The sequence below is a fragment of the Bombus huntii genome, chromosome 12 (genome assembly GCF_024542735.1).
Source record: "Bombus huntii isolate Logan2020A chromosome 12, iyBomHunt1.1, whole genome shotgun sequence".
Lineage (NCBI taxonomy): Eukaryota > Metazoa > Arthropoda > Insecta > Hymenoptera > Apidae > Bombus > Bombus huntii.
In genome coordinates, this window is record NC_066249.1 from 3,126,478 (window position 1) to 3,153,690 (window position 27,213).

At 34.5% G+C, this 27,213-nt stretch overlaps 3 protein-coding genes and 1 long non-coding RNA gene across 13 annotated transcripts; 2 read left to right on the forward strand and 2 right to left on the reverse strand.

Annotated features, from left to right (window-relative positions):
- The first annotated feature begins 447 nt into the window (after positions 1 to 447).
- Positions 448 to 3,169, forward strand: LOC126872055 (protein salvador homolog 1-like). 4 transcript variants are annotated; one of them, XM_050631558.1, is made up of 7 exons: positions 448 to 1,484; positions 1,667 to 1,743; positions 1,804 to 1,931; positions 1,998 to 2,231; positions 2,305 to 2,526; positions 2,597 to 2,902; positions 2,986 to 3,169. In XM_050631558.1, the coding sequence occupies exons 1-7, from the start codon at positions 1,394 to 1,396 to the stop codon at positions 3,074 to 3,076; spliced, it is 1,149 nt and encodes a 382-aa protein (XP_050487515.1). In that variant the 5' UTR covers positions 448 to 1,393; the 3' UTR covers positions 3,077 to 3,169. The 4 variants fall into 4 exon arrangements, with proteins under 4 accessions (XP_050487515.1, XP_050487516.1, XP_050487517.1 ...); XM_050631559.1 differs by having other exon boundaries at positions 2,311 to 2,526; XM_050631560.1 differs by having other exon boundaries at positions 1,824 to 1,931.
- A 26-nt stretch (positions 3,170 to 3,195) lies between these two features.
- LOC126872075 (uncharacterized) lies at positions 3,196 to 4,021 on the reverse strand. The gene is made up of 2 exons (XR_007691822.1): positions 3,465 to 4,021; positions 3,196 to 3,372 (listed from the first exon to the last, which is right to left on the reverse strand). It is a non-coding gene; the product is annotated as an uncharacterized LOC126872075 (long non-coding RNA).
- Positions 4,022 to 4,648: 627 nt separating this feature from the next.
- On the forward strand, positions 4,649 to 13,352 carry LOC126872066 (probable maleylacetoacetate isomerase 2). Its single transcript, XM_050631584.1, has 5 exons — positions 4,649 to 4,811; positions 5,155 to 5,206; positions 5,292 to 5,440; positions 5,633 to 5,837; positions 5,916 to 13,352. Exons 1-5 carry the CDS (start codon positions 4,794 to 4,796, stop codon positions 6,143 to 6,145), a joined length of 654 nt encoding a protein of 217 aa, XP_050487541.1. The 5' UTR covers positions 4,649 to 4,793; the 3' UTR covers positions 6,146 to 13,352.
- On the reverse strand, positions 6,608 to 25,411 carry LOC126872045 (RNA-binding protein Pasilla). Of its 7 annotated transcripts, XR_007691816.1 has the most exons (7): positions 24,394 to 25,410; positions 22,586 to 22,732; positions 22,343 to 22,500; positions 21,732 to 22,083; positions 21,187 to 21,641; positions 9,208 to 9,295; positions 6,608 to 9,117 (listed from the first exon to the last, which is right to left on the reverse strand). XR_007691816.1 is itself a non-coding variant. In XM_050631543.1 (6 exons), exons 1-6 carry the CDS (start codon positions 24,509 to 24,511, stop codon positions 9,290 to 9,292), a joined length of 1,236 nt encoding a protein of 411 aa, XP_050487500.1. In that variant the 5' UTR covers positions 24,512 to 25,410; the 3' UTR covers positions 6,608 to 9,289. The 7 variants fall into 7 exon arrangements, 6 of the variants coding, with proteins under 6 accessions (XP_050487500.1, XP_050487495.1, XP_050487497.1 ...); XM_050631543.1 differs by having other exon boundaries at positions 6,608 to 9,295; XM_050631542.1 differs by lacking the exons at positions 6,608 to 9,117; positions 9,208 to 9,295 and adding an exon at positions 20,968 to 21,116 and having other exon boundaries at positions 24,394 to 25,411.
- Positions 25,412 to 27,213: the final 1,802 nt, after the last annotated feature.

Sequence of the window (27,213 nt, forward strand, 5' to 3'; positions counted from 1 at the left end):
CTCATATTAATCACTGTTAGGAACATAACAGTTGTACAGTTGATTTTAGAATGTAAAAAGAGTAACATAAATGAAAGTTGATTAATTTATCCTTGTCATATTATACGTAAGAATGGTTAGCTATTCGTATAATAAATATAAGTGCAGTACTTGAATAAGATTAATAATTATTTATACTCTAAAATTAGCTGTTGCTTGAAGATACATGAATAGAATGTTCTAATGTAACCGAATGTTTTTTTTTCTAGCTTGAAGAATAAAAAATTAATACGAGACATTATAAAAAGAAATACAAGATACTATAAACAAAAGACACATTCTATTATTTTTAAACAATAATGAAGATATTGCCAAAATTTTACCAGATACGTTTAAATATCTTAATATTTAACATTTATCAATCATTTACATAGGCATATGTGTTTTATTAAAGCAATTAAAAATATTTTCAGTTGACGTCGGAAATAGGGTAAAAATTTATTTCACAATATGACAAAAGTTTCATCTGAAAGAAGATATCTGTAAAAATATAATGATGATGCAATAAAGTTAAAAGAATATATTACTTTATTATATATATATATATACATAGCTTATATAGTAAAAGATGTATAATATTAACCTTGTAAACAAATGATTACTTGACTAAGTTATTTTGTTGCATAATATAGTATTGATACATTGAGATAGGTTATGGAAATAAATTATTTTTAAATAAAAATAGAATATAGTACATAGAGAGGTAGAATAAGAAAGGAAAAGACATAGTACACAATTTTCATACTTATTGTGTATTATATATCTATACAAATAGGAAAAGAAATTTTTAAGTTATTTATTAAATGAATTACATATTAGTTTTGTTGTTACTAGCTTATTGATTTATGAAATTCAATTAACTCTTAGTTTTTAAAGAAAAAATTCATATTTTAAAAATATGTCATATTGACAATTTGTTAATGGATAAACAAGATCGACTGCTGTAAATAATTTTGGAATTATTAAAATACAATTAATATTTTTCAAAATTTTTACAATTTTTAACGGAGTTAACAAAGAACTTATTGGTAACAAAAAGAAATGAAAGGAGGTTTAATGTCTAAATCATTGATATACCTAACACGCTGTCAATGTACTCGGTTTTTATGAACGTTCGTAATGTGAAGGAAAAGACATACATTTATATGTCAAATACGCGATTTAGTTTTACCTATCCCAAGTCACTATTAAAACAAATTTGTACGAACGTGTAAAATGGATTTTTTATTTTGGAGCACACAGTTATATGCTCGAAATACACTTCCATTAGTTTTATGAATATAATATCGTATCTGTAGGTTATAAATACCGAAAATTTATCTATTTGTCGTTCGATCAAATATTTATTCCCATTATGTTATCTCGAAAAAATAAGGATTTAAGAACAATTAAAGAGGGAGTTGTTGGTAAATATGTTAAAAAAGAAACTCCGCCTGAAATGCCAAGTAAGTTGTCATTACTATTGTGTTACAAATAGTTTGTAAAAAGACAAACTTTTTTATAGCATTGATAAGTTTCTATGCTTTTTTTTAAATGTTTGTACTTTTTAACTGTTTCATTACTACTGTACCATTTTTAATGACAAAATACAGTTTGTTTATTTTTTATAATTATTATTTACTTTTAGTTATTAATGTATGGACAACAGAACCAAATAGAAGGACGAGGAATCGCAATAATCATCCAACTATCCCTACATCCATGGTAAATAGCAATTGTGTATGTTATATTTTTGTAGACAAATAAACACTAATTTTTATATAGTCTATCCCACAACAACCCAGCATGGTACAAAAATTTGGAAATACTAAGACAACAATGAGTGCAGTAGGTTTAGGAAGTCACGAAGGAAAGTATACTCCCAATAGTTCTGTCCCAGATTTAGCTCAAAGGTAATTTATGTTTCAAAATATACAATCAAAGTATATTTAAAACCAAAATGCAACATACTCCTTTAGATTTGCCAGTCTTTCTGTCAATACTAGTACAAGGGATGGGATGTCATCTCGTACTGCAACTCCAATGTATCATTCTGGACTCTCACCTGCCATATCTCATACTTATGTTAATCAGTATGCTGGATCTGAATATCATTTAGATCGGGTTCAAACACCACAGATGCCTTATAAGCCATTTGACATTGATTCAGGTTATGACGACTATAATCATTCTGCATATCGTCACAATACAGGGTAGAAAAGTATTATACTTAGCATTCCTAAAATTGTCAAAGTGTGATATGTTGTTTACATTTATGTTTTTAAGATATAGTCGTTGCCATTCAGAAAGATCAAGTTCTAGGAATGAACAGCAAGAAGAACTTCCTTTACCTCCTGGATGGTCTGTGGATTTCACTCTCAGAGGTCGAAAGTACTATATAGATCATAACACAAAAACCACTCATTGGTCTCATCCTCTTGAAAAAGAAGGCTTACCTACAGGGTGGGAAAGAATTGAATCGCCTGAATATGGTGTTTATTACGTTAAGTAAGTTCTGTGGTAATTAAAAATTCAAAATACATGTTATAATTCCTATATAAAATTATATTATTTTTAGCCATATTACACGGCAAGCACAATACGAACATCCATGTTATCCTCATGAGATACAAGCAGTGCGTGTTGTATCACCTCCACGCCACACACATTTTCACTCTCACAGTGTTTTAGTTCCAGCTAACCCTTACCTTAATGAAGAAATACCTCATTGGTTATACGTATACAGTAGGGCATCGGTAGCATTAGATCGTAAATTGCGATGGGAACTTTTTCGTTTACCGGAACTTGATTGCTTTAATGCTATGCTTACTAGATTATATAAACAAGAATTAGAAGAGGTAGTCATGCGTTACGAAGAATACAGGTCTGATGAGTTTTATGTTTTTCATACAAAATGATTTTTTATATAATGTATCACATAAATTCATTAATAATATTATTTTTTAGGTCAGCTTTGCTATGTGAGATGGAACAAAGATTAAAAGAATTAAATCCAGAAACTTCTGGAGCAGTTGCCTTGCGACAATCTCTTCCTTAATTAAAAGTATTTGTATATTATCAATAATTTTCTGTAATGTGAATGAAAGGAATTGAATATATGTAACGTGAATAAACTGCGCTTATGAATATATTTGTTAATAAATTGAATTTAGTAAAAACGCTTTTGTAAATTTGCTTTATTCTAGCTCAAAATTAATAACATGTTAAAGTTCTATGTTTCCACGACATTCGTTTCATTTGCTTCATCTTTAGAAGTATTTATAGCAATCCCTTGGAGTTCTATAAATTCTACGTCTATATTTTCCTTTTTCATTTTCTTCACTAATCTGTCTTCTGCAAAGATTTCAAATTAATTGGATGTAGTATATGTGTGCAACAATGTACGTTGAAAATATAATTTAAATTGTTAAATTTGTAATACGTACTGGCTTCTGGAGTAACAGGTAGGTCATCCTTAATCGAATAATAGAATGTAAGTATAACCAAATTCCATGCAGAAAATGCATATATTGTGGCTAAAGTTAATCGGATTCGCGGAATCCTATCAGTTGGTAGTATTTGCTTTATTTTGTGTAGAAAGAACTTCCACATATTTTAGCTTCTTTAATAATCACGGTTATATATAAAAGACATGAAATTCGAAAATATAGCGAACTTAATTTAAAAAGATGGAATATAACTTTGTCGTCTAACCTCTTATTATATATAGTTTTTTTCGAAAGTCAGGTATATACAATATAATTTTCGTTATTTACATTTTACTATCATATTATTAATATCCTACTAGGTTATATAGATTATCAATATGAAGCTCGAAAATGGATTGTAAACCCACAGCATAAGCAGGAATCGGGATTGTTACATATATATACTTTATTCTATACTTTAATTCTTGCAAAAATTTAATTTAACTTTTAATTACGTCAATATTTACGATATTATTAAATTTCAACTTTATAACGATATGAGATGTTTCCATGTAATTTTATTACTTCCTATATTCTATATTTGAAAAATTGTTATTAAAAAAAAATCACGAATATCGTTAAAATAAGTATAAAAATTAAAAACAATTACAAAAATAAGTTGTAAAAAAAGGAATTGTCTAAAATCTTTTATTACATTATTATGAACAATTCTTATGCTTTTACATTGGAGTAAATTTCCATTCCTATGTCTTAATCTTTATATTCTTATTAATATACATATATGTAGTAGATAGATATATGATATGAAAACAAAATTATAATTTCTAATTGTTAAACGCGTCACTGTTTACCTTCACCTTTATTAGCGAAGATATAAAAATATAAATACGCTTTTAATTATTAATATATTTTACATTAGCTACAACGCGATTAAGCGAAACAATAATTGGAAAATCACGAACTATATGTTTGTATATACGGATTAAAATAAAATAATTTCTACTAAAATAGTTAGGATGTGAAACGATGCTTAGTATACATATAAATCTGTATGAATTTATGGATACGTCAACCTTGAAGGTTTTTCCCATCGTACAGCACTGGTTCCTATCGGAAAGTGAGATGTGATTGGTTGTGTGAACCCCAGACTGGAATGAGACAGTGGAATGGGATGTCTGGCAATCGAATAAAAGGGGAGGGAGGAGTAATTTCGCGCGTTGAACGGATACCGAATAATTTCGAAGAGATTCGCAAGTCACAGCGTCGTCTCGAGTAATCGGGCAAAGATCATTAAGTAGGCGAATCCGTCCATCAAAGCCCGACGAGATGTCCGTCATGGGAAAGGTAAGCATATTAACATTCTAATGCATTCAATCCGACATTGTTATATAGAGCTCTTGCTTTTATTATCAACCCTTTTATTTGCGATGAGATCATGTCTTCAAGCAGCGAACAAAAATCCGTACGAAATCTGCATTGTTAGAATTTAATTTTTCCTCTATTATTTGAATCATTAACAATTTCTCACCGTAAGAAAGAAATGTTCTTGATTTGAATCTGCTTTTACTCGGCCGGTCTCAGATGAACCAATATAGACCTTCATCAACGTGTCGCTTGAAATCAGTAAACATCGCAAAATGTATCGGAGTATGCATTATTTTAATTTAATTCTTTTTCTCACTTTTAGCCAGTACTCTACTCCTATTGGCGGAGTTCTTGCTCGTGGAGAGTACGAATTGGTAACTAAAAAAGCATTATTTTTTTTTTCTTAAGATAAATAAATTTTTCTTATTTATACAAGCAATCACATGTACTTTTTAACAGCATTGAATTTAAAAGAAATCCCCTATGACATAAAGCCAGTTAGCTTGATAAAAAGTGGTGGAGAACAACATTCTAATGAATTCCGTGAGATCAATCCAATGGAGCAGGTGCCTGCACTTCATATTGACAATCACACGTTAATAGAATCTGTAAGTATTATCTGTAAGTTTATTTATTATTACATTATGTATGTCCTAACGATATTGATACTCCGAGGCAAAACAACAACATGATTCGAATTATCCTCTAACTCATGTGCTGTTACAAGTATATGAACATTCATGTGTATTTCTTTGTTATCCAATGACAATGTACTAAATATGGAAAATTTTTTATTCTAGTTAAATATCTTGCAATACCTAGAAGAAACCAGACCACATCGACCTTTAATGCCTGCAGATCCAGTAAAACGAGCAAGAGTCAGAGAAATTTGCGAGGTTATTGCTAGTGGTATACAGCCTTTGCAAAATTTAGTCGTGTTGATTTATGTTGGAGAAGAACGCAAGAAGGAATGGGCACAACACTGGATTACTAGAGGTTTAACAGGTATGTTAGGAAATAGGAAAAAAAGTATGAGTTTAGCTGTACATTGGCATAGATGTGACCAAGATCATTATGTTTCAGCTGTAGAAAAATTATTGTCATCCAGTGCAGGGAAGTACTGCGTAGGTGATGAAATCACATTAGCAGACTGTTGCTTAATACCACAGATATTTAATGCAAGGAGGTTTCTCGTTGACCTACGACCTTTCCCAACGATTTTAAGGGTAGATCGTCATTTAGAGAATCACCCAGCCTTTACCGCTGCTCATCCAAACAATCAGCCTGATTGCCCACCAGAGGCAACCAAGTAGCAAGCAAGGCAGACCACCCTCTTCCTCTTCTAATTTATTAGAAATAGGAAGGGAGTGGTCCAATATGTTGTAGTTCTGTAGTGACAAAAGGTGATGCAATTTGATTTTTAAAAAAGATATTAGCATATAATTATGTTAAAATGATAATAATATACGCCCTAGTGTTGTATATTAATTAATTTTTAATACCACATGTTGTAAATTGAAATTTACGAATACAACTATTTCTTTTTTCTTATCGTTTTCTAGGATTAAATTCTTTTGTTTAGTAGAAGTATACACCTTTTATCACTTACGAACTACCTTTAGGTACCGAAATGGTAAACAGTGTAACGTAGAGTATCGAACTCTATGATGATTTTCAGTTGTTTGTAAAACCGAATTCCGTGATATGATATCTGTTTCGGGTGAAAAAACGCACTGTACCATTTCTGTACTTAATCAGAGGATAAGAATGTTGGCCTGTTTTTATTTTTGTTATATTTTTTCATTGGTTTCTATATACACAGAATCAAAATTAACAAAATTTGTCTTCGTACAGTACTTACAATTACTTTGTAAAACGTACTGACCTATTATAAATAGGTTCTGTTGTCTGAAATCAAAAGTTTACTTTTTATACACTTACAATAATGTAATTTTTCAGTTACTTTTAGCTTACTTAGATTAAGGAGAAGTGTTGCTATTAAATAATATTAAATATAACTTGAAATTCTTTACCGAGTATAAAGTAGCAGATTTAACATCGCAGGTACACATACTCACATACATACACATTGAATAAACAAAGAAATAAAGAGGAAACGTGTAATAAGGGAATGCAATCTGCTCAAACTCCGTAATAATATCGAGGAATGAAAAGTACAAATCAAATTCCTTTTTCTAAAGCTTTATCTTGAGTATGTTTCGTTTTGCTCCGTACTATGTCAGTCCATAAGTGAACATTTTCAAATAGTAGATATGAGGTAATTTCGATTTTATATATTTTTTTAATGTTAAAAAAATAGGAAGGTGTGCTCGATTTTAATATGTCGCACAAGCTCGTCACGTGTGTATTGTTATTAAGATAGAATCATTCTTTTCAGCGTTCCATGGGAAAGAAGTTACATTTTAAAATCATTCAAAAATGATTTTTCACTCGACTCTATCAAACTGATAGAAAACAATAATTAAATAGACATTTCGTAGGATACTATTACGTTTCAATATTGAGCACCCTTTGGAACTTTACACTATATTTTCTTGCGAAGAGTAATCTTTATATAGAGATACATTTTTTATTGTATCACCTATATTGTATAACTTTGACATATTTTGTAGTTTTATACACAAATGATACGTTTACTGTACAACAAAGTTCACACGAACAAAAGTCAAGACGAAACAGAATCGCGTGGCAAACTTTATCAATAACTTCGGCATTGTTCCTTATTGCCGGGTTCCTTCTTGCCATTACTTTCTACGGAAGTAAAAACTATCCTTGATTTATAAAGAAATCGTACGATGGCAAAAAGTTAGTAATTCGCAGCGTTTAAGAGAATACCGTATTATGTAAGAACGGAAGGGGGTTGGGGGAACGTTTGTTTGCATGCTTCTGTCATGCAACGGTCTATCACATAATAGAGATAGTTTATAATTTATATTCTAACGTAAAGGAGGAGAAAGACGCAACATACACTTCGTATTTAGATATGTGCATTATGCAAACGTGTGATTAGATAATAACATATGTATATAATTTTTATACAACAAAAATTGGAATGTTACATGCGGAAAACAGTTTCAGCCATATTTTCGAGATGGCTGTTCATACCGTGTCGACAAATATATCGCATGTCATATATTACAAAGTTTATAGAGCACGCATAAGGAAAGGATGCAAACAAGTGGTGCCCTTCGAGCGTAATCGCACAAAAAAGATTTTTATTTCTTCGTCGATCTCTCTGTTATCGAGGCATGTATCATGGAACACTTCGATCAATGCGACGTAAGATGCTAGTGGACATTAATAAAGTGTCGCGATAGCGAGGAAGAGAGCCTAACTTTTCTTTGTAACTCTCGTGATATTTGTTACTCTTGTAATAATAAAATATCGGAGTAAGAGAAATGGATAATTTTTATGAAAAATGTTTGGAGAGAAAGAGAAAAAAAACCATCAAGCTACATTTGGCTTGAGGTAACGTAGGGGGAAAATTCGCGAAGTTAGTGTACAAATATTATTGCATTCAACGATGATGTTTTTCGTGTTCGATGCGATAGAAACGAATTCTCCATTTCTCTGGGGACTGGTACTTTTTCTTTCTAATTCGGGAGACCGATAACTATACTTTTAGCGCTTTTTCACTATTAGCTTGTTCGCGAACATGTGAGAGCCCGAAGCAGGAAAGTACGTAATAATAATGATAATTATAATAATAATTAGAATACTAACGGTAATAACGAATCAGTGAACATTTGTTTTACAAGCAAATTAACAGGAAAAAAAAGGGAAATACGCAACATAGTATCACTGTATAGTCGGACAAACTAAGGGCAATAATGGTTGAACCAGATTAGGAGTTCATTTTACTGATGGTCCTAAGTAGAGTTTAGTTAGGTAGAGCAGCGTACACATTTGTAAAAGGATGCGTGAAGAAACTTTGTAGGAGCAAATGCGTGTATGTATTATAATAACGGATGCAAACGATACTTAATGAAAACTTAAGTAAGGAAAGAATCACCGGTATGATATGCATAGATATTTTGTAAGTGAAAATGAATTATGTACGTTCACTGCTTATGAGGAATAATAAATTCTGTGTCATAGTGTATGTATATTAATTTGTAGATGCGAAGCTAAAAAAAAACGAAAAAAACGCTGTCAACAAACTATAAATACATTTGTGAATGTGCACTTATCATTCGAATAAAAAATACGTTTTGACTGTAGCCAGTATGGTCGATGTTTATTAACGTACTAAAATCACCGCGCTCTAAAACAAAAACAAAGAGAGAAAAGAAAAAGGAGATGAATACAAACAAAACGAAGGAAAAAGAAAAAAAAAATAGGATACACAACTTACCCGGCAACAGAAGATATTTCGCATAATCACGATCGAATCGTCCCACCGCGAATTACTCCAAACGTAATCGGTAGACGGAAATTTAAAACTGAAACAGAGTTTAGCAAAATAACTGAGCAACAGCTAGAAGCGTGAAACTAAAAGGAAAAACGTCGATCCGCTTCACAAAGGTTTCATCGATATCGCTTTGTTCTCCTTATCTTCTTTCCTTTTTTTTTTTTTTTTTTTTTTTGTTTCGAATAACACAAGCGCTCTCGTATCTCCTCTGTCTGAACTGGATTAATTTTCTTTCGTTTTCAATATCTTTATTACAAATCAATGGTGTAAAAAAATACATTCCCTTATCTATACTGACTAGTTAGAACAGCACGGGTTTTTCTGTTTTGTACGCCGAATTTTGTACGCTGACGAAATGCAGGGGCAACCGATCTCGCCGGTTCCTTTAGTGCCATATATATTCCGAATGATATGCTATTCCGAACGTGAGATACGTTTAACAAGAACAACAGCAACGACAAAGTTCGCGATAGAACCGACACATAGCTAGAACGAGTACAATAGAACGACGATAACATTAAATATTAATCCGAGTGTAACGGTATGTCTGCGCTTCTTCGCCGTTCGATATATGCTTCGAAAATATTGTACCTACGGAATTACTCGCACGTTCCTCCGGTTTAACGCGCGGTTCCCCGTGACGAAACGCGGGAGTAAACCAGAGGCAAGACATGCACGTGAACTTGACATCGCATATACAAACGCATTTGTTTTTCCTGTTTCTCCCGTTCGTGTATGTACATATAAAAGAACTTACAGACTAGTCGCGTAAAATTGTTAATTGTACATTATCGTATTTACAGGTACGCATGCTACCACTTAATGAAGTGCGTGTTTTCATCTCTCGTGAGCTTTCTATCAAAATTTGGAAGGCTTCGTCGTAAGTTGTAAGTGGAGCGAGACCGTGTCCGGTCAGACAGGAGACGCGCGAATAAAGTACGAACGTGTCGCGATCAATCGATTGGGAACCTTCCTAATTTCGACAAAATTACAATTGCACAGAATTCATTTGGACACCGTTATCGGAAACGAAACGGTAAACAGATAAAGAGAGAGAAAGAGGAAAAGAAAAGACGTTCCATCGACGAGGAACGTTTCTTTTTTTTTCTTTTTTTTTTTTTTTCTTCCTTTACGGTAGAAACTTCTGCGACGTATACTCGGAGAAACAGTCTTTGGTGAATGAAAGAGATAGAGAGAGAGAGAGAAAAAAAAGAAAACGACAAGAGAATGCGTATGACGATCATACAGCGACACTGAATGGACAGATGGATGGATCGATGGAGTAGATGGATGGAACGTGTGTGGCCAGGTCATGAAATGAAGAACAACAGAATGCATTTAATGAGCGATTGTTTATTATGCTCTTATGGTCACTTGTCATACAGGTAACGATGCTTTCTCATGAGTGAAAATAGTTAATATATTATGTTTAATATTTATAATTATTTAACATTGAATGGAATAACTCTGATGATGAAAGAATAACAATTTATGGATGCAAATAAATGTGATTAGAGTGTAAAGTAATTATTTAGAGTAAATTCAAATGCTGTGAACTAATTATATATACATATATAAAATATATATATATGTATATATAGTATAATATATACTTCATCAATAACAATCATAGTGTGGTGCCCAAGAGGTCACGTAAACTTTTAATAACAAGCAAAAATTATCAAATAAAAACGTAATCATTTTCGCGTCGTCGATCAAAAAAACAAAGACCTATTTTTGTCTTCTTTCTCGTGTTCAGGCTTACAAGCCGTGTGATGCATGCTCGCTTGTCGTCGCGTTTATCGATCCGCACATCTCGGATTCATTTTGATTTTTCCCGATCGTTGATTGGTCGTTTCAACTTTGCCTCGAATAATCACGCTAATCGTCAGATTAAAATCATTTCCTTGGAAATCGAAAGGAATATTAACAAGAATATTGGAGAATATTAAAAAAGAATGCCGAGTGGATTCTCGTCGCGTCGATAGGGAAAACACGAAAAACACTCCTCTCTATCGACTCGAGTTGAGAAGAGCTCGACGATTAGTCGGCGCAACTTTCGCTTGCTCGTTTAGTTTTCGAATTAACCCATTTATATCGGTGTAACAAAATCGAAAAGTGTATCGCTTCTCGTTCGGCAACGTCGAAAAAGCGGAGCGTTTTTGAAACGTTCAAATCCGAGGTGAGAATCGAAGCTAAAGGATCGTTTACTCTCGCGAAAATACAATTGAACGTAACATTATAGAAAAAAGTAACGCAACTTTTTGTGCTCGATACAATATAACAATCGTTTGTTTTGAAGGGAGTCGTAAAACACAAGGGACAAGTGTCTTGTCGTATGCTTAGTTTCCTGTCGTTCTTTTCCGAACTATCGTATGCAGAGCTACACGCGACATTCCCCTATTATTTTCTTTGCTTTCGTTCTCTTGTATACTTTCGTCTCTTTTTCTTGGAAAAAGACCGTGACAGAACAATGTTACAAATGGATCGTTTATTTGTACGATCCATTTCACGGACAATCGATGCGCATCGACACACGTATCCAAACACGTGCATATCCCTTTTCTAATATATCGCTTAGATGATTCTCAATAATTAACAGCCCTATTATAGTTTCTCTTATCTTCTTCATCTTTCTTTTTTTTTTTTCTTATCCGTTCAGAGAGTTTTACTCGCCAATCGGTATGTATATAAATGTATACATATATATATATATATATACATATACATATACATATACACAGGTGTATATATACATATATATAATCTTTCATCCCAAGAGAACACGCTATACTCTTTAATAATAATAATGATAATAATAGAGATTCTCTTTTTTTTTTCTTGTGATAGTTAGATTTAACTATAGTTTCTCGCGAACTTTTGAATCTGAATCGCAATACCCTTTTTTTTTCTAGCAGGCGAGTTCTCGTAATATATACATATACATATATACATACAGATATATATTAAAAAATACAATTTCGTTCGCTGCTCTTTTTATGCATCGTTTCCTCTTTTTAATATATATCCTGACGAAATGAACAAACAAGAAAAAAAAACGAAACAAAAACGTATGATCGACCGTGTAATACGTGCGTCAATTAAATCAGTCGGTGAAAGCGCGCCACGTATCGAATCGAAATGGATCTTTCTTTTCTTTCCCTTTTGATTATCATCGATCGATCGAATGCCAATTTAGCCGTATTTTCTTCTCTTCTTTTCCCCCGCTTCCTCCTCCTCCTCCTCCACCGCTCCCCCCCCCCCCCTCATCTATCTCGTTTATTTCTCGGTGATCGCGATATATGAAACGCACGAGGCACACGGTCGTCGTGTTCTTACTATTACTTTATAGCCAAAGGAATGTAAGGTACAATACTTGTGATCGTGTTCCATCAGTGACGAACGAATCTCTACTATGGTACCTCTTTCGCAGCCAGCTGCTCTTGAAATTCGAAATATTCGTGGAAGATAATGCTATTTATTTCATCTAATGTAACCGGCATCGTAATTCGGATACGATCCTTAGAAAGGTAAAGCACAACGCGCGGCACTGCGTTTCGCGTGAAACCCTCTATTATATATTTTCATATTTTTTTTTTCGTTTTGTTTAAATCTTTCTTTTGCGTGTATAGGCATGCAACATTTCGCGTTATACAAGTGTACAATGTTCGTCTGTACGTGTATGCATATATGTAACATGGGTATGTGTGTGTGTGTCTCTCTCTCACTCTGTGTATGTAATGTATGTATGTATGTATGTATGTATATGTGTGCGTGTGTGTGTACAATGACAACAAGTCGTTAATGAACATGAATGTGCACACATGCACCATCGCGGTGCACTATTTTTTTTTTTCTTCGCGACTTAGCGATTATTAATCTACTTATATTCAACAAGGTACTTAATAGTTTTTTTTTTCTTCATCCTCATCATCATTATAATCCCCGAGCTGCTATGTGCTACTTCTACCTCAACAATAACGATTCTCATCCAAGTTCTTCGTTATTATTCTTCATTATTTTTTTTTTTTTTTAAATCTTTTTCTTTACATATGCTTACCCAAAATAATATACCGTGTATTAACAGTCTAACTCTAAGTCTCACCTCCAATAAAATAACATTACATACACTTTTGTACAACCCTCTTAATTACACGTTAACGAATCTTTCTAGTCGTTTAAATGTGCTCTCTTATTAAGTTCCCTACTGTTCGCTCTTTTTCTCTTTATCCGTTATTTAGTTATTTATATCTTTTTTCTTCTACTCTTTCTTTAAATAGTTTTATCTCTCGAATAAATTCTTCCTCGGTTCTATTCGCTCTGCGTCTAGATATTCTGAATCATATTTCTTTTTTTTTTTCTTTTTCTTTTTCTCAGACATTCGGCCATCCGCGATGAGAAGATTCTTCCTCTTCTTCTTCTTTTTCTTTTTTTTTTTTTTTTTTTTTTAGAGATTTAGTTATCGGTATGCATTGCTATTTTGAATACACTAACGAGGCTCGTCTCATTCTGTTCTTTTCTTTTTCTATGTACGCGGAGAGAAAGCTTCACTTTTCTTTCGTTCCTTTCGTTTTCTTCTTTTCCCTTTTTGCTTCGCTTCGCAAGTGGCGTATTTCTCAATTGTACGACGATATCGGAGATCTGCGAATTTATCATCTGCTCGATTTACGCAGAAGAAGACACAGTGCGGGCTGAACGATCGAAATTTGTATTACGTGTCGATGGGCGCGATATTTAATACTTTATCGGTAAATACTATGCACTAGAATCGACTAACGTCAGGATATTTTATCTTTTCTTTGAACTTGTCCAATTATAATTCTCGTCTCGCTATATTCGATTATCGTCCATCTTTTATTTTTTAGACAAAAATAAAAGCCTCTTTTCGTTTAATTCCACGCGTATCCCTATAATAGATAGATCTCTCTCTTTCTCTATATATATCTTTTTTTCTTTTTATATAAAATATTTACAGCCACTTTGTTATTTTCTTTTTATCCGCTTTGTATTGTTTTCTTTATTTGTGTTGTATGCTCTTTCCTTATTCTGCTCGTTTAAGGGCATTGCAATGCAGGTGTATCGTGAAATTTTAAGTTCGGCGAATTGAAACAAGAAAAAGAAAAGAAAGAGAAGGAAAAAACAAAAAGCGAAGCTTCAACGAAAATGAAAAAATGAAAAAAAGAAAGAAAAATATCCAGTGAACCAATCGATGTTGCAAATGTTGTTCAAACGTTGTGCAACACACAGCAGTTAAAAATTTCACGTACAACAGCGTTTAAAGTGGAAACATCTGACGAAGAACAAGTTAAGACAATTCGTTTATGTCATCAATTGTTGATAAAGCTCGTTCATCTTTGTTCTCTCTACCTATAAATAATTAATTTTGCTATATTGTCGATCAATGCAATGCAATCGATTATTATTATTATTATTATTTCTTCATCCTCGCCGTTTCATTCTTTACCATTTCTTCCACATCTATTATCGTATCTCTTACTGTATTAATACTTCTTAATGTAACGTTACGTTTTACATCAATTCTTTATATTTTCCTTGACTATTGTTAATTTGTTCTATCGTTTAAACCTTTGATTATAGCGAACGATTGCGAAGAGCGGCAGTAAAAGAACCTTCCGAGAATATAACATTCTTAAAGAGTGCAAATGCAACGTTTCTTTACAAACAATGGCTCGAGCGACTCGAAAGGAAAGCGATTTGTGCTACGAAAATATCTTGTACAAAGGATTTTTTCGTCCGATAATTCTTCACTTTTGTTCTACTAGTTTCAACACCGAACGTATCGAATCCAACATCAAGCGCAGACCGACAATAGGAGAAAAGAAAGTCAGCTTTCTCTCTGATTTGACAACAACAAGAACAATTTCCAAACGAAACGCATTGCTCCTGTTCAAGAAACTGTTGCATTTTTTACAAAATTTGTAATTCCTCGTCGAATATGCATATATTATTTTATAAAATAAGAAGTTCGAACTTAGAGTTTTCAATCAATACGTATAGATCGACACAATATATACGCATATATATTGTATAGATATAGATATATATATATATATAGATATATATATATATATAAGCTCTATCTCGTCATCGTGATAATCAACATTAAAATCCCTCGACAGCTGTAAAACGATTCTTTGTACACTGCAGAAACTAAATAAGCATATACAGGTGTGTTTCATAATACTTTGTAACGATTTAATATATGCGTAATGAGAAATAAACGTATTCCGACTTTATTCAAAACAGCCTGCATAATCGCAGAATATACACATCTTTAACAACACGTTCTACCGTCAAAACGTCAACAAGTGTGGCTGATGGGATATCAATATGGCACTAAAGTGATTGGGTGGAGTGTGTAAATGTCGTGCGAAAGAATTTTTTCCATTTTTGTTTCCTCTGCTATCAAATATGTACCGATCCCTCGTTCGATCTTTCGTTCCTTCCTTCTTTCCCTTTCGTTCGTATCGGAATATCGATTTACATATGTAGTTAATGATAAATCATCGTTACTCTCTTCCTTTAATCCCCCCTTTTTAATTTGTCAACCCCCCCCCCTCCTCCTCCTCTCCTCCGCTATTTATTTCCGTTCTATACAGGTAAATGGAGTCTGTGCGAGTGGAGTGATGGATGATGGAACATGAATTACGATGTAGCCTAGCACACACAGCCAAGTAACGTGACACGCAAGCCACACCATCGTGGCGACGTGTGTCAAATTCAATTATAGTTACTGTAACAATAGTTCATATTAGAATTGAGGCGAGTCAATGCAATTCCTACAGTTTCCCTGATTACTACACTACGTCTCCACGTGCGAGAGTATAATTATACATTTTTTATCCATTTCTGTAAATATTTTTTTTTTCCTTTTATCGATCGATTATTGATTAAAACGTTGAACCTGTAATGACGACTTTTACAAGAGATTTAAGACACTACCTACACATCTATACTTAGTAATCGTGTACAACTATCCACGGCGCCCAACAACCATTCTCTGGCGCCGTGGTTTACCATGTTTATTATCGTTAATCTTTTTTTTTTTCGTTTTCATTACCTAGAGAATGATCGGATGAAATATATCTCAAACTGTACAAAACAAAGCGTCATATGAAATAAGATTCTCCTAAATGTGTGGCGACTGCCGGCTTAATTACTCTAACGATGTCCTCTCGTTAAACAACTCGTAGGTAACATAGACTGGCCAACCAATACTGTTCTTTCTTTTTTTTTTTTCTTTTTGCCACATTGCATGGAGGTATTTTCGTATCGTTATTTCGAGCAACAATCGTCCAACACGCGAACAATAAAATTCAACGCAATAATATGCAACCGTCTAAAGGTGAACCCTATAAAGGTATCTGTAAACGTGAAACAATCCAGAAGAAACGTATACGAACGATCGTTCTTCCCCGTTGGACGTTTATCTCTATAGAATTTTCTGCATCGACCGTCAATAGTTACGATTCAATGTATCGAACGATTTTAATTTCTTTCCCTATTACGTTATACGTCTTCTAAACCGATGAACACATGCGAACCGTAGCCCCGTAACATTTACGATATTTATAAAATACTAATATTGTACAGAGAGATGTATATAAACCGCTAAAGGAAATACTAATAGTAAACTGGCTGATCGTTATAACTTGTAATATGTTTATCACTTCGTTTCTTACCGATGGTGCAAGGAGAGTGAGTTAGTTCTTTTTTTCTTTCTTATCGAACGTTCCAAGCGATAACATTGGAAAATGGATATTGCGACATGCGACGATCCTCATAAAATTGAACATTTAACATCGACATCGTGTTTTTATCATGTAGAATAAAACTGATCCGTCTTCTCGTTTCTCCTTGCTGATGAATCGTTATTCGCCATCGAGTTATTTTTCCCTGAACAAATAAATTCTATGATTTTACACACTACATACATCAACGTATCGTGGCAATTTTCACGTACTGGCAGCTGATATAAACACCTATCTCCCTCTCACCCAATTATTTTCCCTTCTTTTCTCTCTTTCATTCATTTCAACCTCATCACAGCTATCCTTATACATAATCTGTTCTACTAAGGAATGTGTTTACTGAGAAAAACCGTAACCTAATCTAATTATCCCGTGCTACCTACAAGTTGTTTGTCATAGAGATTTACTTGAAAGAGATTTACTTACACGTTCTTATTCTTCCTATTTTTCCTTCCGTTTCTTTTCGTTAATGTGCATATTACAAGTTTGACATACGTACGGACTCTGTTCGAATCGAAAAATAATTATATTTGCTGTTTGATTTCGATTACAGGAAATGACATAAGGAACCTTTAGAAGGATTATTCTCCGATGTAACCGATAATATTAGAAACATTGTAATTTTAGCAATGGAATATTCAAATGATCAAGCATGTTTTCGTTTTTTTTAAACGTGACAACCAGAATACAATCATTCATCGTGTTTTGTTGCTTATACGTGCTACACATAAAAAAAAGGAAAAAAAAAGTTACAGAAGAAATATTCTATGTGATAAAAGTCTATTTCACTTCACTGTAATAATATCGATGTTACTTGTAACAAGCACAAAATATATCAACATTCTTGTGACGAAAATCGAATGAAAAATTTGTTTCCTTCATCTACTTGTACAAGTTCACTGCAATACTAGATTTAGATACATTAGTACAAATAATCATGTGAGAGTCATAAATGACAAAAGTACGAATCGATGTGTGTAAATGAAAATGGTATAAAATCTGTTTCCCTTTGAAAATCTTGGCCTGTCCAAATCAATTGGAACACACCTGCCTACCGGCAGTCAGAAAAAGTGTGAATTATAAAATAGAGATAGAGAGAAAGTGACGATAGGATAAAATTAAGAAACCGCCAATGATAGATCTAATGTGATGATACGTATAATTAGCGAAGAAAAAGTACTGCATATACGGATGCAATAGAGAAATATTATGCTGCCATTAATATTAATAGCGCAACGGCTATATTAAAATAAAGTGATTTATAAATTAAGTTAATGGTACAAGTGACGTTCGTAACATGTTCTATTAAAGTTTTTTTTTTTTTCAAATAGATCTATCTACAGCAATCTAACAATAGTTTGCATCTTTATCGTATCTGTGACTTCTTTCTCAATGTATTTGGGCAACACAGTGAAGTTTAATCAATAGTTCACATACAATTTATGAATAAACATAAAATCATGTTTTACGTACGCGGACGCAAATATTTTGTCAACAATGTTTATAATATCATTTCATTACTTATATTATATCTTTTATATATTATATTTATATATGTATATATATATAGAATATATATGTGTATACATATATACATATAAATATACACATATATGTCATTTATATTTTAGATAATATGAATTCTCTTTTATTTAATAATCTAATTCGAACTTTTCATGTATATATAGATGCATCTTTTATATACATATATATATTATATATATAATATAATATATAATATATATATTTACTCTTTTTCTCTCTGTGTGTAATATATTATTACTCATGTTATGCGATATTTATGAATATACAAGTTATTTTTAAAGAGCGGTGAGCCAGCGTCTCCAGCTATGAATTGTACTCATGTACACTTATATATTTCATTTGACGCTACAGCTAACGTTTTCAGATACTTTAACTAAACCCATTATTGATTACTGCCTATCCCTTATATCACCCTTTCCTAATACCTACCCCCCCCCCCAAAAAACAATGATTTGAAACGTCTGTTATTAGTAGATGCTGTATCCTCTTTCTTATCTAGCAATGAAATATAAGCTGTTTGCTCTTTTGTTCATAATATTGATAATTATTATCAACATAAACGAAGTTTCTAGCTAAAATCCATTCCCTATCTAAAGATTTGATTCAGTGTCAAAGTGCAGTTGTTAAAAATCTGTCAAAGATTTGGTTGTCTTAAATAGAATTCCACATAAAGCAGTATCATACAGAACCCAAGGATGTATGACATGACTGTCGACCATGACAGACACTTTTTATGTAAAACTGAACGTATGTATGTATGTATGAATGTATGTATGTATGTATGTATGTATGTATGTATGTAGAAACCTTAATTTGCTGTATTTTCATCAGAATACATTAATCATTGTATAGAAAAGAATTGAAAGCACTAGCGAATGGAATATTTTGCTCAAAAAATATTTCACGATTAAACTATTGAAAACAGATGTATATAAATATAAATATCTTTACATGACAAAAATAATTATATTCATGCTGCTATAATATAAAGGAATGACAAAAACAAATTTCTATGTCACAGCTTTTGCTTTGCAAAGTGTCATGAAATATATCTCATTAACTCAAATTGTATTCAACTGATATACCTTGAAACTAAAAATAATTAGACAAAAGTTTTAATGTACAACGCGTGTTAACCATACCAAAATATTACATGAGAGGATCTTTTTGATTCAGTGATGAATCGAGTAATTCTTATCTTAGCATCCTAGTATAATGAATCCTCTGTTCCTAAGGTATGAGTAAGGAAGAATGAGACTTGATGTTTATATACTTCTGGGTACATTAATCTAAATACTATAAGATATAATTTGATGAAGATTTTGAGAAATAAAGACTTTGGGATTCAGAATAAAACTTGGCAATAAAGTATTATGTTATTCATTTAACTGGACCAGCCAGCATTGTAAATATATAAATATATGTTTATACATAGAATAGCTCTCCCTTTGTATGTATATTTATCCTCCAGCCAAGTTATTTCTGCTTTACATATGTAAGATCTTTGGTTTTGCCAAGGTATTACTCTGTACTCGAGAAAACTTGCTCATATAGCATGTTAATCATTCAATCGGCCTAATCATTTCATAGCTCAAGGAACAGTTCAATACAATAATTTGCAACATCATTTTATGGAAATGAATATAATTTGGTCTGCACGATACACATTAAAATACTAATTCCTCAGATCGAAGCCATTCAATTTGTGAGTTCTGTATGACCTTCTAACTAAAAATATCTTTCATATTAGTACTAAGATTATGCTCCTATAAAAAAAAAAAAAAAGAAAAAAATAGATTTATTTTTATGAAACGAAACAATTACCCATGTAACATTGTCGTCTTGACCTTCCAAGAACAACTATGGCCAAATTGTGCCATTTCGTTTCTAATGTAATCATAATTTCATCATGCCTTCTTTCAATATCCTATACCATACAACTAGATATATTATGTAACTCTGATGTAGTACGTGTATTATTTGTGATAAAGTCCCGTAACATGGTGTATCACAGAACAATTGTAGTAGTTATCATTTAACATATAATATTTATATATCATAATAATCTTAAAAGATAGATAAATGTTGACGAATCATGATGAATGCATGAACAGTGATGTGAGAATGCAAGCGCTATAGTGATGTAGCGATAGATGACAACGGGTGGTAGGTGGTAGTGGACGAGTGTTTCAAGAAGGGAAGAGAGAGCTACCGCAGCATCACCTCAAGATGTGAAAAGATGAATGACGGAGCTCAATAATGGGGATGAACAAAAGTGCTGTACTTGAAATCAATGGATCATATTGGCGAGGGCATTCTGACGTGCTCGTTTTGCTTCCTCTTCACTGATCCTCTGCTCAATTAAATATTGAGCAGTGCCGATTGCATTAGGATAACCCGTGATAGTCACTATGCGGTTCCTGGTACCAGGAGCGAACATGCCCTTCTTAGAGATTTGTATGTTGGCGCCACTTAGGTGCTGAATCTCAATGAGGGCACGACCACCGGGTCCCAGAATAGCTCCCACTATAACCTCTGCAATTTCTATGTCTACTTTCTTGGTCTCCTTGTTGTTGGCGTCTACCTGTGTAGGACTCTTACTTACAAGTGATAACTGGTTAGTGCCAAGGCCAAACGAATTGTTGTTTAGATGAATAGCACTGGCAGCTGTGTTGTTTTGTCTGAATGGATCAAAAGGCTCGTATCTGTCAAGTGTATTACGTGGTGTGGGAGACGTAGATCCAAGAGCAGGAACTGTTCCAATTGGCCCAAATACGCCGCCATTGTTATTCGAACCATTTGCTGTTGTAGTGCTATCCATAGGATTTCCAAGGTATCCCATACTAGAAGGCATCCCGATTCCCATTCCGAGAAGATTATATTTAGCAAGTGTAGCGATAGCAGACAAAATTTCGCTAGCAGCAGGTTCCGAAAAACCTGCCGTTCGTAAATTTAACTTTATATGTTCCAACAATTGCGTTGTCACTGGTGCTGTACCTGCTGTAATTGCAGCTCCTAAATTCAAGTTCAAGCTTAATCCAGCACCATTCAAGAGACTCACTGTGAACAAATGTAAGTCACAATTTAGTAACTATCATACCTTAATCCTGTAACTATATTACACGTTTTTTATGTTACTAGAAATCTTACCTGTATTGATGCCAGCCGTAGAAGTATACGTGGGAGTGCTTGTAGGTGCTTGAGCATAAGGACTGCCTGTGGGATTGTAATTAGCTACAGGACCACTAACATCTGCGTAACTAACATTTGGACATGTTCCACTATGTGGATCATCTGCCACTTTTGCTAATATCATCATTAATGCATTACGGTTATTCTCTTTCTCTCCAATTACCGTTATACATCTTTCTTGCAAAGACACATCTTTTGCCTTCTGACTTATTTGAACGTACGAGCCACATTCTTCTTTTATTTGTTTAATGTAATTTCCAGCTTTACCTATTATCATGCCTGCAGTGCTGTTAGGTACCAAAATTTTTACCTAAAATATTATATTAAACATTACATGTAAATAAAGAAATGTTAGCCTTCCTTATTACAATCAATAGATATATGACAAGAACACTTTTGGTTGTGCATTTCTAATTAATACGAAAGCAGTTAATAAGTAGGTCACCATTAACAAAAGCAACTTCAGTGACGTAATATTTGTTTAATATCTGACAAATGTACATGTATAAATATTCTGGTATACTGAACATACATAAAAAGCATATACGTATATAAACAAAGCTTTTTACCTGTTTATCTCTCTCTGCGGTAGTTTTCCCTGATTCAAAGTCAACAGTTGTCTTTAATGTAAGATCTGGTTTCTCACGAATTTTATCCATAATAAAGTCCATAACTGCCATTATAGCTTCTAAACTACCCGTAATTAAACACACTCTTTCTGTTGTTCCTGTACATCGCATAAAATTGTATGCAAAGACTGTCATGCCACCTTGTACTAACAAATACAGCATAAGGGAATATTTTCAGTCTACCTGGGTAGAAATCGTGGGATTTAGACATTTTGACCCTGGCTCCTGTATCTTTTTGTAACTGGGCAATTGTATCCCCTCCTTTTCCAATGATTGCTCCAGCAGCCACACCAGGGACCAGTACTTTGAGGTGATATGTTCCATCACCCCCTATAAAATAAAAAAAAAAAGAAATTATTACATTAATCGAACGACAGATGGTATAAAGACACATAAATTATAAATTAGTACATAACAGAGTACAAAAGGTGAAAAGTTACAATTTTTAAAACATTGAATTCAGTAAGAAATGATATTTATTACACTAGCATAAACAGTTAGAGAAAAATACAAATTTAACACAGTCTTTACAAAACATATACACATTGAAAGCACTTCAAATTTTTTTACGGAAATCACAGTAATTTCTAATTCATTAAAAGATAAATTGAATGAAAGTGAAACATCAATATTGAACTTGAAAGCTAAAGGTAGCTCTCGTGCGACTTTGGAACGTTTTTCACCAAACTAACACGTTATTCTGTGATTGGCGTTCAAACTTGTGACTTTTGATTGGTTCCTAAATCGGTGGAACGCGAAATCATGCGTACTCACGGGCACGCGAGCGCAGGGAGACCAATATCAACGAGCACGCAGCACGAGTCACGAAAAAGTGTCGGGTAATCGGTGGACGAAGGATAGGGAAGTGCAATGCGGAAAGACACAAAGTTTTGATGCGTTGAAGGCAAACAGCTGTTTGACAGATGGAAGCCCTGTGCGCTCACTCGGTTCGCATCGACCTTGACCCGCAACCTCGGCAGCGGAACGGTGTGCCTGACAACTCACCGATACGCCACATCCTAGTAACTGCCACTTAACGGGTAGCAGGCGCGTTCCTTAGTACGCCGCTTTCGCGACAACGGCGGCACTGCACTACGAGAATACGCCAGAGAAAAGGTACACAATATGCGTACGGATGGAACAAGGTGTAGGTCCCTTCCAGCGAGTCTTGCCGCGAACTTAGCAGTTGCACGTCCGATGAAACGGGCGCGACAGGGACGAAGTTGCAGAGTCACGGACCGTGATCGACAGCCACCGCAGCAGCGATTCTCCATTAACGACGTTCACAGGCACAACCGCCCACGCAGGAACAATGACGACGATGACGGCCACGATGACAGCAGAGACAGCCACAACGACTACGTCGACGACGACAAAAACGATAAGGAAGACGAACAGGAAAATAAGGACAATGTTGACGATTACGGTGATTGGGGGAAGGGTGGAGGGGAGAGGCGACAACGAAGACGAAAACGACAATGACAATGGTGACGTTGACGATAATAAAATGACCGTCAACGCGTAAAAACACCGTTACAGGTGTTGCGTGAATTGGCGCTAACGATACGAGGCAAGGAAATAGCGAAGAAATAGGGAAAATAGGGGAGATGAGAGACGGAAAAAGAGAAGGAGACGTGGCACGAGAGGATGCGCGAACCGCTGTGCGGTGCACCGTGTTCGCGTTCTCGCCTCCGTGTACACGTTCGCCAGGCTTCGAAGTGGGAAACGAAAGGGAACGGTCGTAGCGAGCGATCGCTATGTCAACAGCAGCACCAGCGACAAGATTGTCAAAGGCGTGCGAGAGAGTAAAGAGCATCGCAGGCAAGAGAGAGAACAGTGAAAAAAGAGAGAGCGAGAGAAAGAGAGAGAAGGAGAGAGAAAATCATTGTGAGTGTACTTTATCGTATGTATAGGAAGATTGGTGAAGGTGCGTAGGGAAGCTTAGACCGCGACAGTCGATAAAAATGATTGACAACGCGCAATTAAAATACCTGATCCGTAATGAGACCTCTTCGTCGCGCCATTTTCCGCGTCACAATCAAGCGGCCGCTTCCTGGAGTCTGCAATCTCCGGGGAGGGACACGTCTCCATTCCTGAGTCGGCAGCCATCTTGTCTTTTCGGTCGGGCACGCCAAGAGAAACGAGGAGAGAGAGGTAGAGTAAGAGAGAGACGTACTTTGACACAGAGACGATAGTCGCGACCGGTGGCAAGTGTCGTTCAAAGCAAGCGATGGGAGACGCACCACACACGGACCGGACGAACGAATGAACGTACGCACGACCACGATAGGTTTAAGCGGAAGGGAGATGACGGACATATAGACACACGTATAGACGAACGAACAAACGACGAAAGCCCTCGCGGGGTACCGCGTCTCACTGGCGACTGCTCGCGGCTGCCTTGCCAACCAGCTGGTTGATACTCGATGGTGTGTGCCTCGGCCCTCGCGTTCCTCTCTCGCTCGTTCTGTCTCCCTCGCTCTTATGCCACTTCGGATCACCAGTTAGACTCTCTTCTTCTAACTAGCCCTCGCGGGCTCCGTTCTGCAGGAACGTACTGTTCAACGTACACCAGGGGCGTCTTATTTCGGGCCCTTATGCATTCATGCATATACTCTTCCATCTTTTAACCAAAAATTCCATCGTTACGACAAACACACATTTATACGCTCGTCTCTCACTTTATACTTCTTAATAATTTCAAAGTGTAGTCTCGTTGATTTAATTTCGCTTCTTCTGTTGATAATAACAATGTAACATTATATTACATAATTTATTGCATTTTTTTCCCACCTTTATAAACTCATCTGACCGATTTAATATTTCGTCACAAGCGAGTTAATGATTTCTAATACGTATCACAACCGATCTACCGTGAATCAGAGTTAGCTGAACGAATAGCTATCGATTGATTTTACTGCTAACCATCATACAGTTACAGTTGCGACTTACCGTGGCATGTTGCATTTATCGTATGTATCTATAAGTAATGCAAGGATGTCGTAAACGGTACTAATTTGAATTTCATGTATTTAATCCGCTATTTTAAAAGATATTGTTCCTATTAAGAGAAAACCGTCTATATCATAAAAATATTTTTCCTGTCAAGGACGTTAATCTTGTTGGTGCGCACTGCAGTATGACATCATAGTTCATGTGCAAGTGAATAAGATGCATTTGATTTCCTAGCGATGATTTCAAAACTACGATCATAGTCGCTTATCACGATCATGCATGATGTTTAGATCAATTTTTATCAACGAATATAGATGCTACTATGGTATCGCATGATGATTCGATTTATTATTCAAATATGGATTAATTATTGAGAATATTTATGAATTTTGACGATGAATTGAAGTCGATGTATACCGCCGCATACCTTTGAAACTAACTTTCTGTTTGTCGAAACAGTCATTGACTTTAAGATATGGAAATAATGGGATCCGTTACATCTAGTCAGTCGAAAGGGAAACAGCCATTTTTCTTTGAAAGTGAAATCATAGGATATATCACGTATACGTGTACGTAATGTACGTGCATCTGTTGGTTAATAATATTCTTATCCGTTAATATAGTTAGAGTCTGAAAAAAGATGTACTTTTCAGAGTCTTATCTAAGAAAACAAGGAAGATAGTGTGCCCTATGGGCTTGTAATGAATTACGTGTTCAAAAATATAATTCATATTATTTTAAATTTCGCAGTAGAGAGTTGAGTAAATAATTTGCAAAAATAATCGATTAAAAAATATCACTCTTCTTGTTATTATCTCACATTAATAATTTAAAAAAAATCACGATATTTTATCGACATATATTAAAACGGAAGAGACTGACAATGTTATTACATTATCAATATGCATGATCAAAATAACGTCCATTATACCATAATAGATTTTTTGCAATGGGCAGAAACAATGCAGTCATCGTTGAAACTCGTGGGTATTGTTTTCTAATACCGATTGCGCGCACATGTGACTGAAACGGCATTGCTGGCACACTGTAAATCGTATCTAAAACGATTCCCCTTAAAAAATTGCTTTCCAAAAATACATATTCCCTTTTTTCTTTTCAACTAAAACGATTCATTATCAAGAGAGGCAAAGTTCAAAGTTGCAGTGATATCAGACGATACGTAAATACGTAGATAAAAATTTGTTTCGCATTACAAACTAATCGTATAAATCCATGAGTGAACAATGCTATATACACAAACGCTTTCAGTCATAGTCGCATGTCGCAATGCTGTTACTAGTAATGAATCAGCTCATCGTTGGAACGACAAGAGCGACAATTCGTGAATCGCGGGATTATTCTTCTTTTGAAAATGTTGTTCTTAAGCCACGAGGTGGCTCCTGGCTACTATTTAAACCTTCACCTGATAATCAAAACTACGTTTGGACACGCGCGCACACGATTGCATTTCGGGATCTTTATATCATCTGTTATATCATCAGAAATGAAATGAAGTGAAATTTGTCTGTCTCTCGTGATACTCCTGTTCGGCTTCTTCTATTTGCTTTAACTAAAGGCGCGAACACGTTGGTTGTTGTGTTCGCGTGTATGACTCTCACAACTGTCCCTCCGATCCAATTATGTAGGTGCATGTAACACATATGTTGTCATGAATTTTTCGAGCGATGGGACTAGTAGCACTAGTAGCGTTACTCAATATATAATCACTGTACGACCTCGCTCGATTGCACTTCTCTCTCATACGACACACCGTATGTTTCGCTACTAAATCATTCTAAACTTCTACGTGAAATACACATTACAATAGTTACATTGTTATATGCATAATTACATTA

Excerpts from the sequence above, each read along its gene's own strand:
- LOC126872055 (XM_050631558.1), top strand. The coding sequence starts at position 1,394 with ATGTTATCTCGAAAAAATAAGGATTTAAGAACAATTAAAGAGGGAGTT. Across the intron at positions 1,485-1,666 it reads AACTCCGCCTGAAATGCCAA|TTATTAATGTATGGACAACA; the intron begins GTAAGTTGTCAT and ends ATTTACTTTTAG. Across the intron at positions 2,232-2,304 it reads GCATATCGTCACAATACAGG|ATATAGTCGTTGCCATTCAG; the intron begins GTAGAAAAGTAT and ends TATGTTTTTAAG.
- LOC126872066 (XM_050631584.1), top strand. Across the intron at positions 5,441-5,632 it reads ATCACACGTTAATAGAATCT|TTAAATATCTTGCAATACCT; the intron begins GTAAGTATTATC and ends TTTTTATTCTAG. Across the intron at positions 5,838-5,915 it reads GATTACTAGAGGTTTAACAG|CTGTAGAAAAATTATTGTCA; the intron begins GTATGTTAGGAA and ends ATTATGTTTCAG.
- LOC126872045 (XM_050631538.1), bottom strand. The coding sequence starts at position 24,511 with ATGGCTGCCGACTCAGGAATGGAGACGTGTCCCTCCCCGGAGATTGCA. Across the intron at positions 22,733-24,393 it reads GAGGTCTCATTACGGATCAG|GGGGTGATGGAACATATCAC; the intron begins GTATTTTAATTG and ends TTTATTTTATAG. Across the intron at positions 21,642-21,731 it reads TACGGCTGGCATCAATACAG|TGAGTCTCTTGAATGGTGCT; the intron begins GTAAGATTTCTA and ends ATTTGTTCACAG.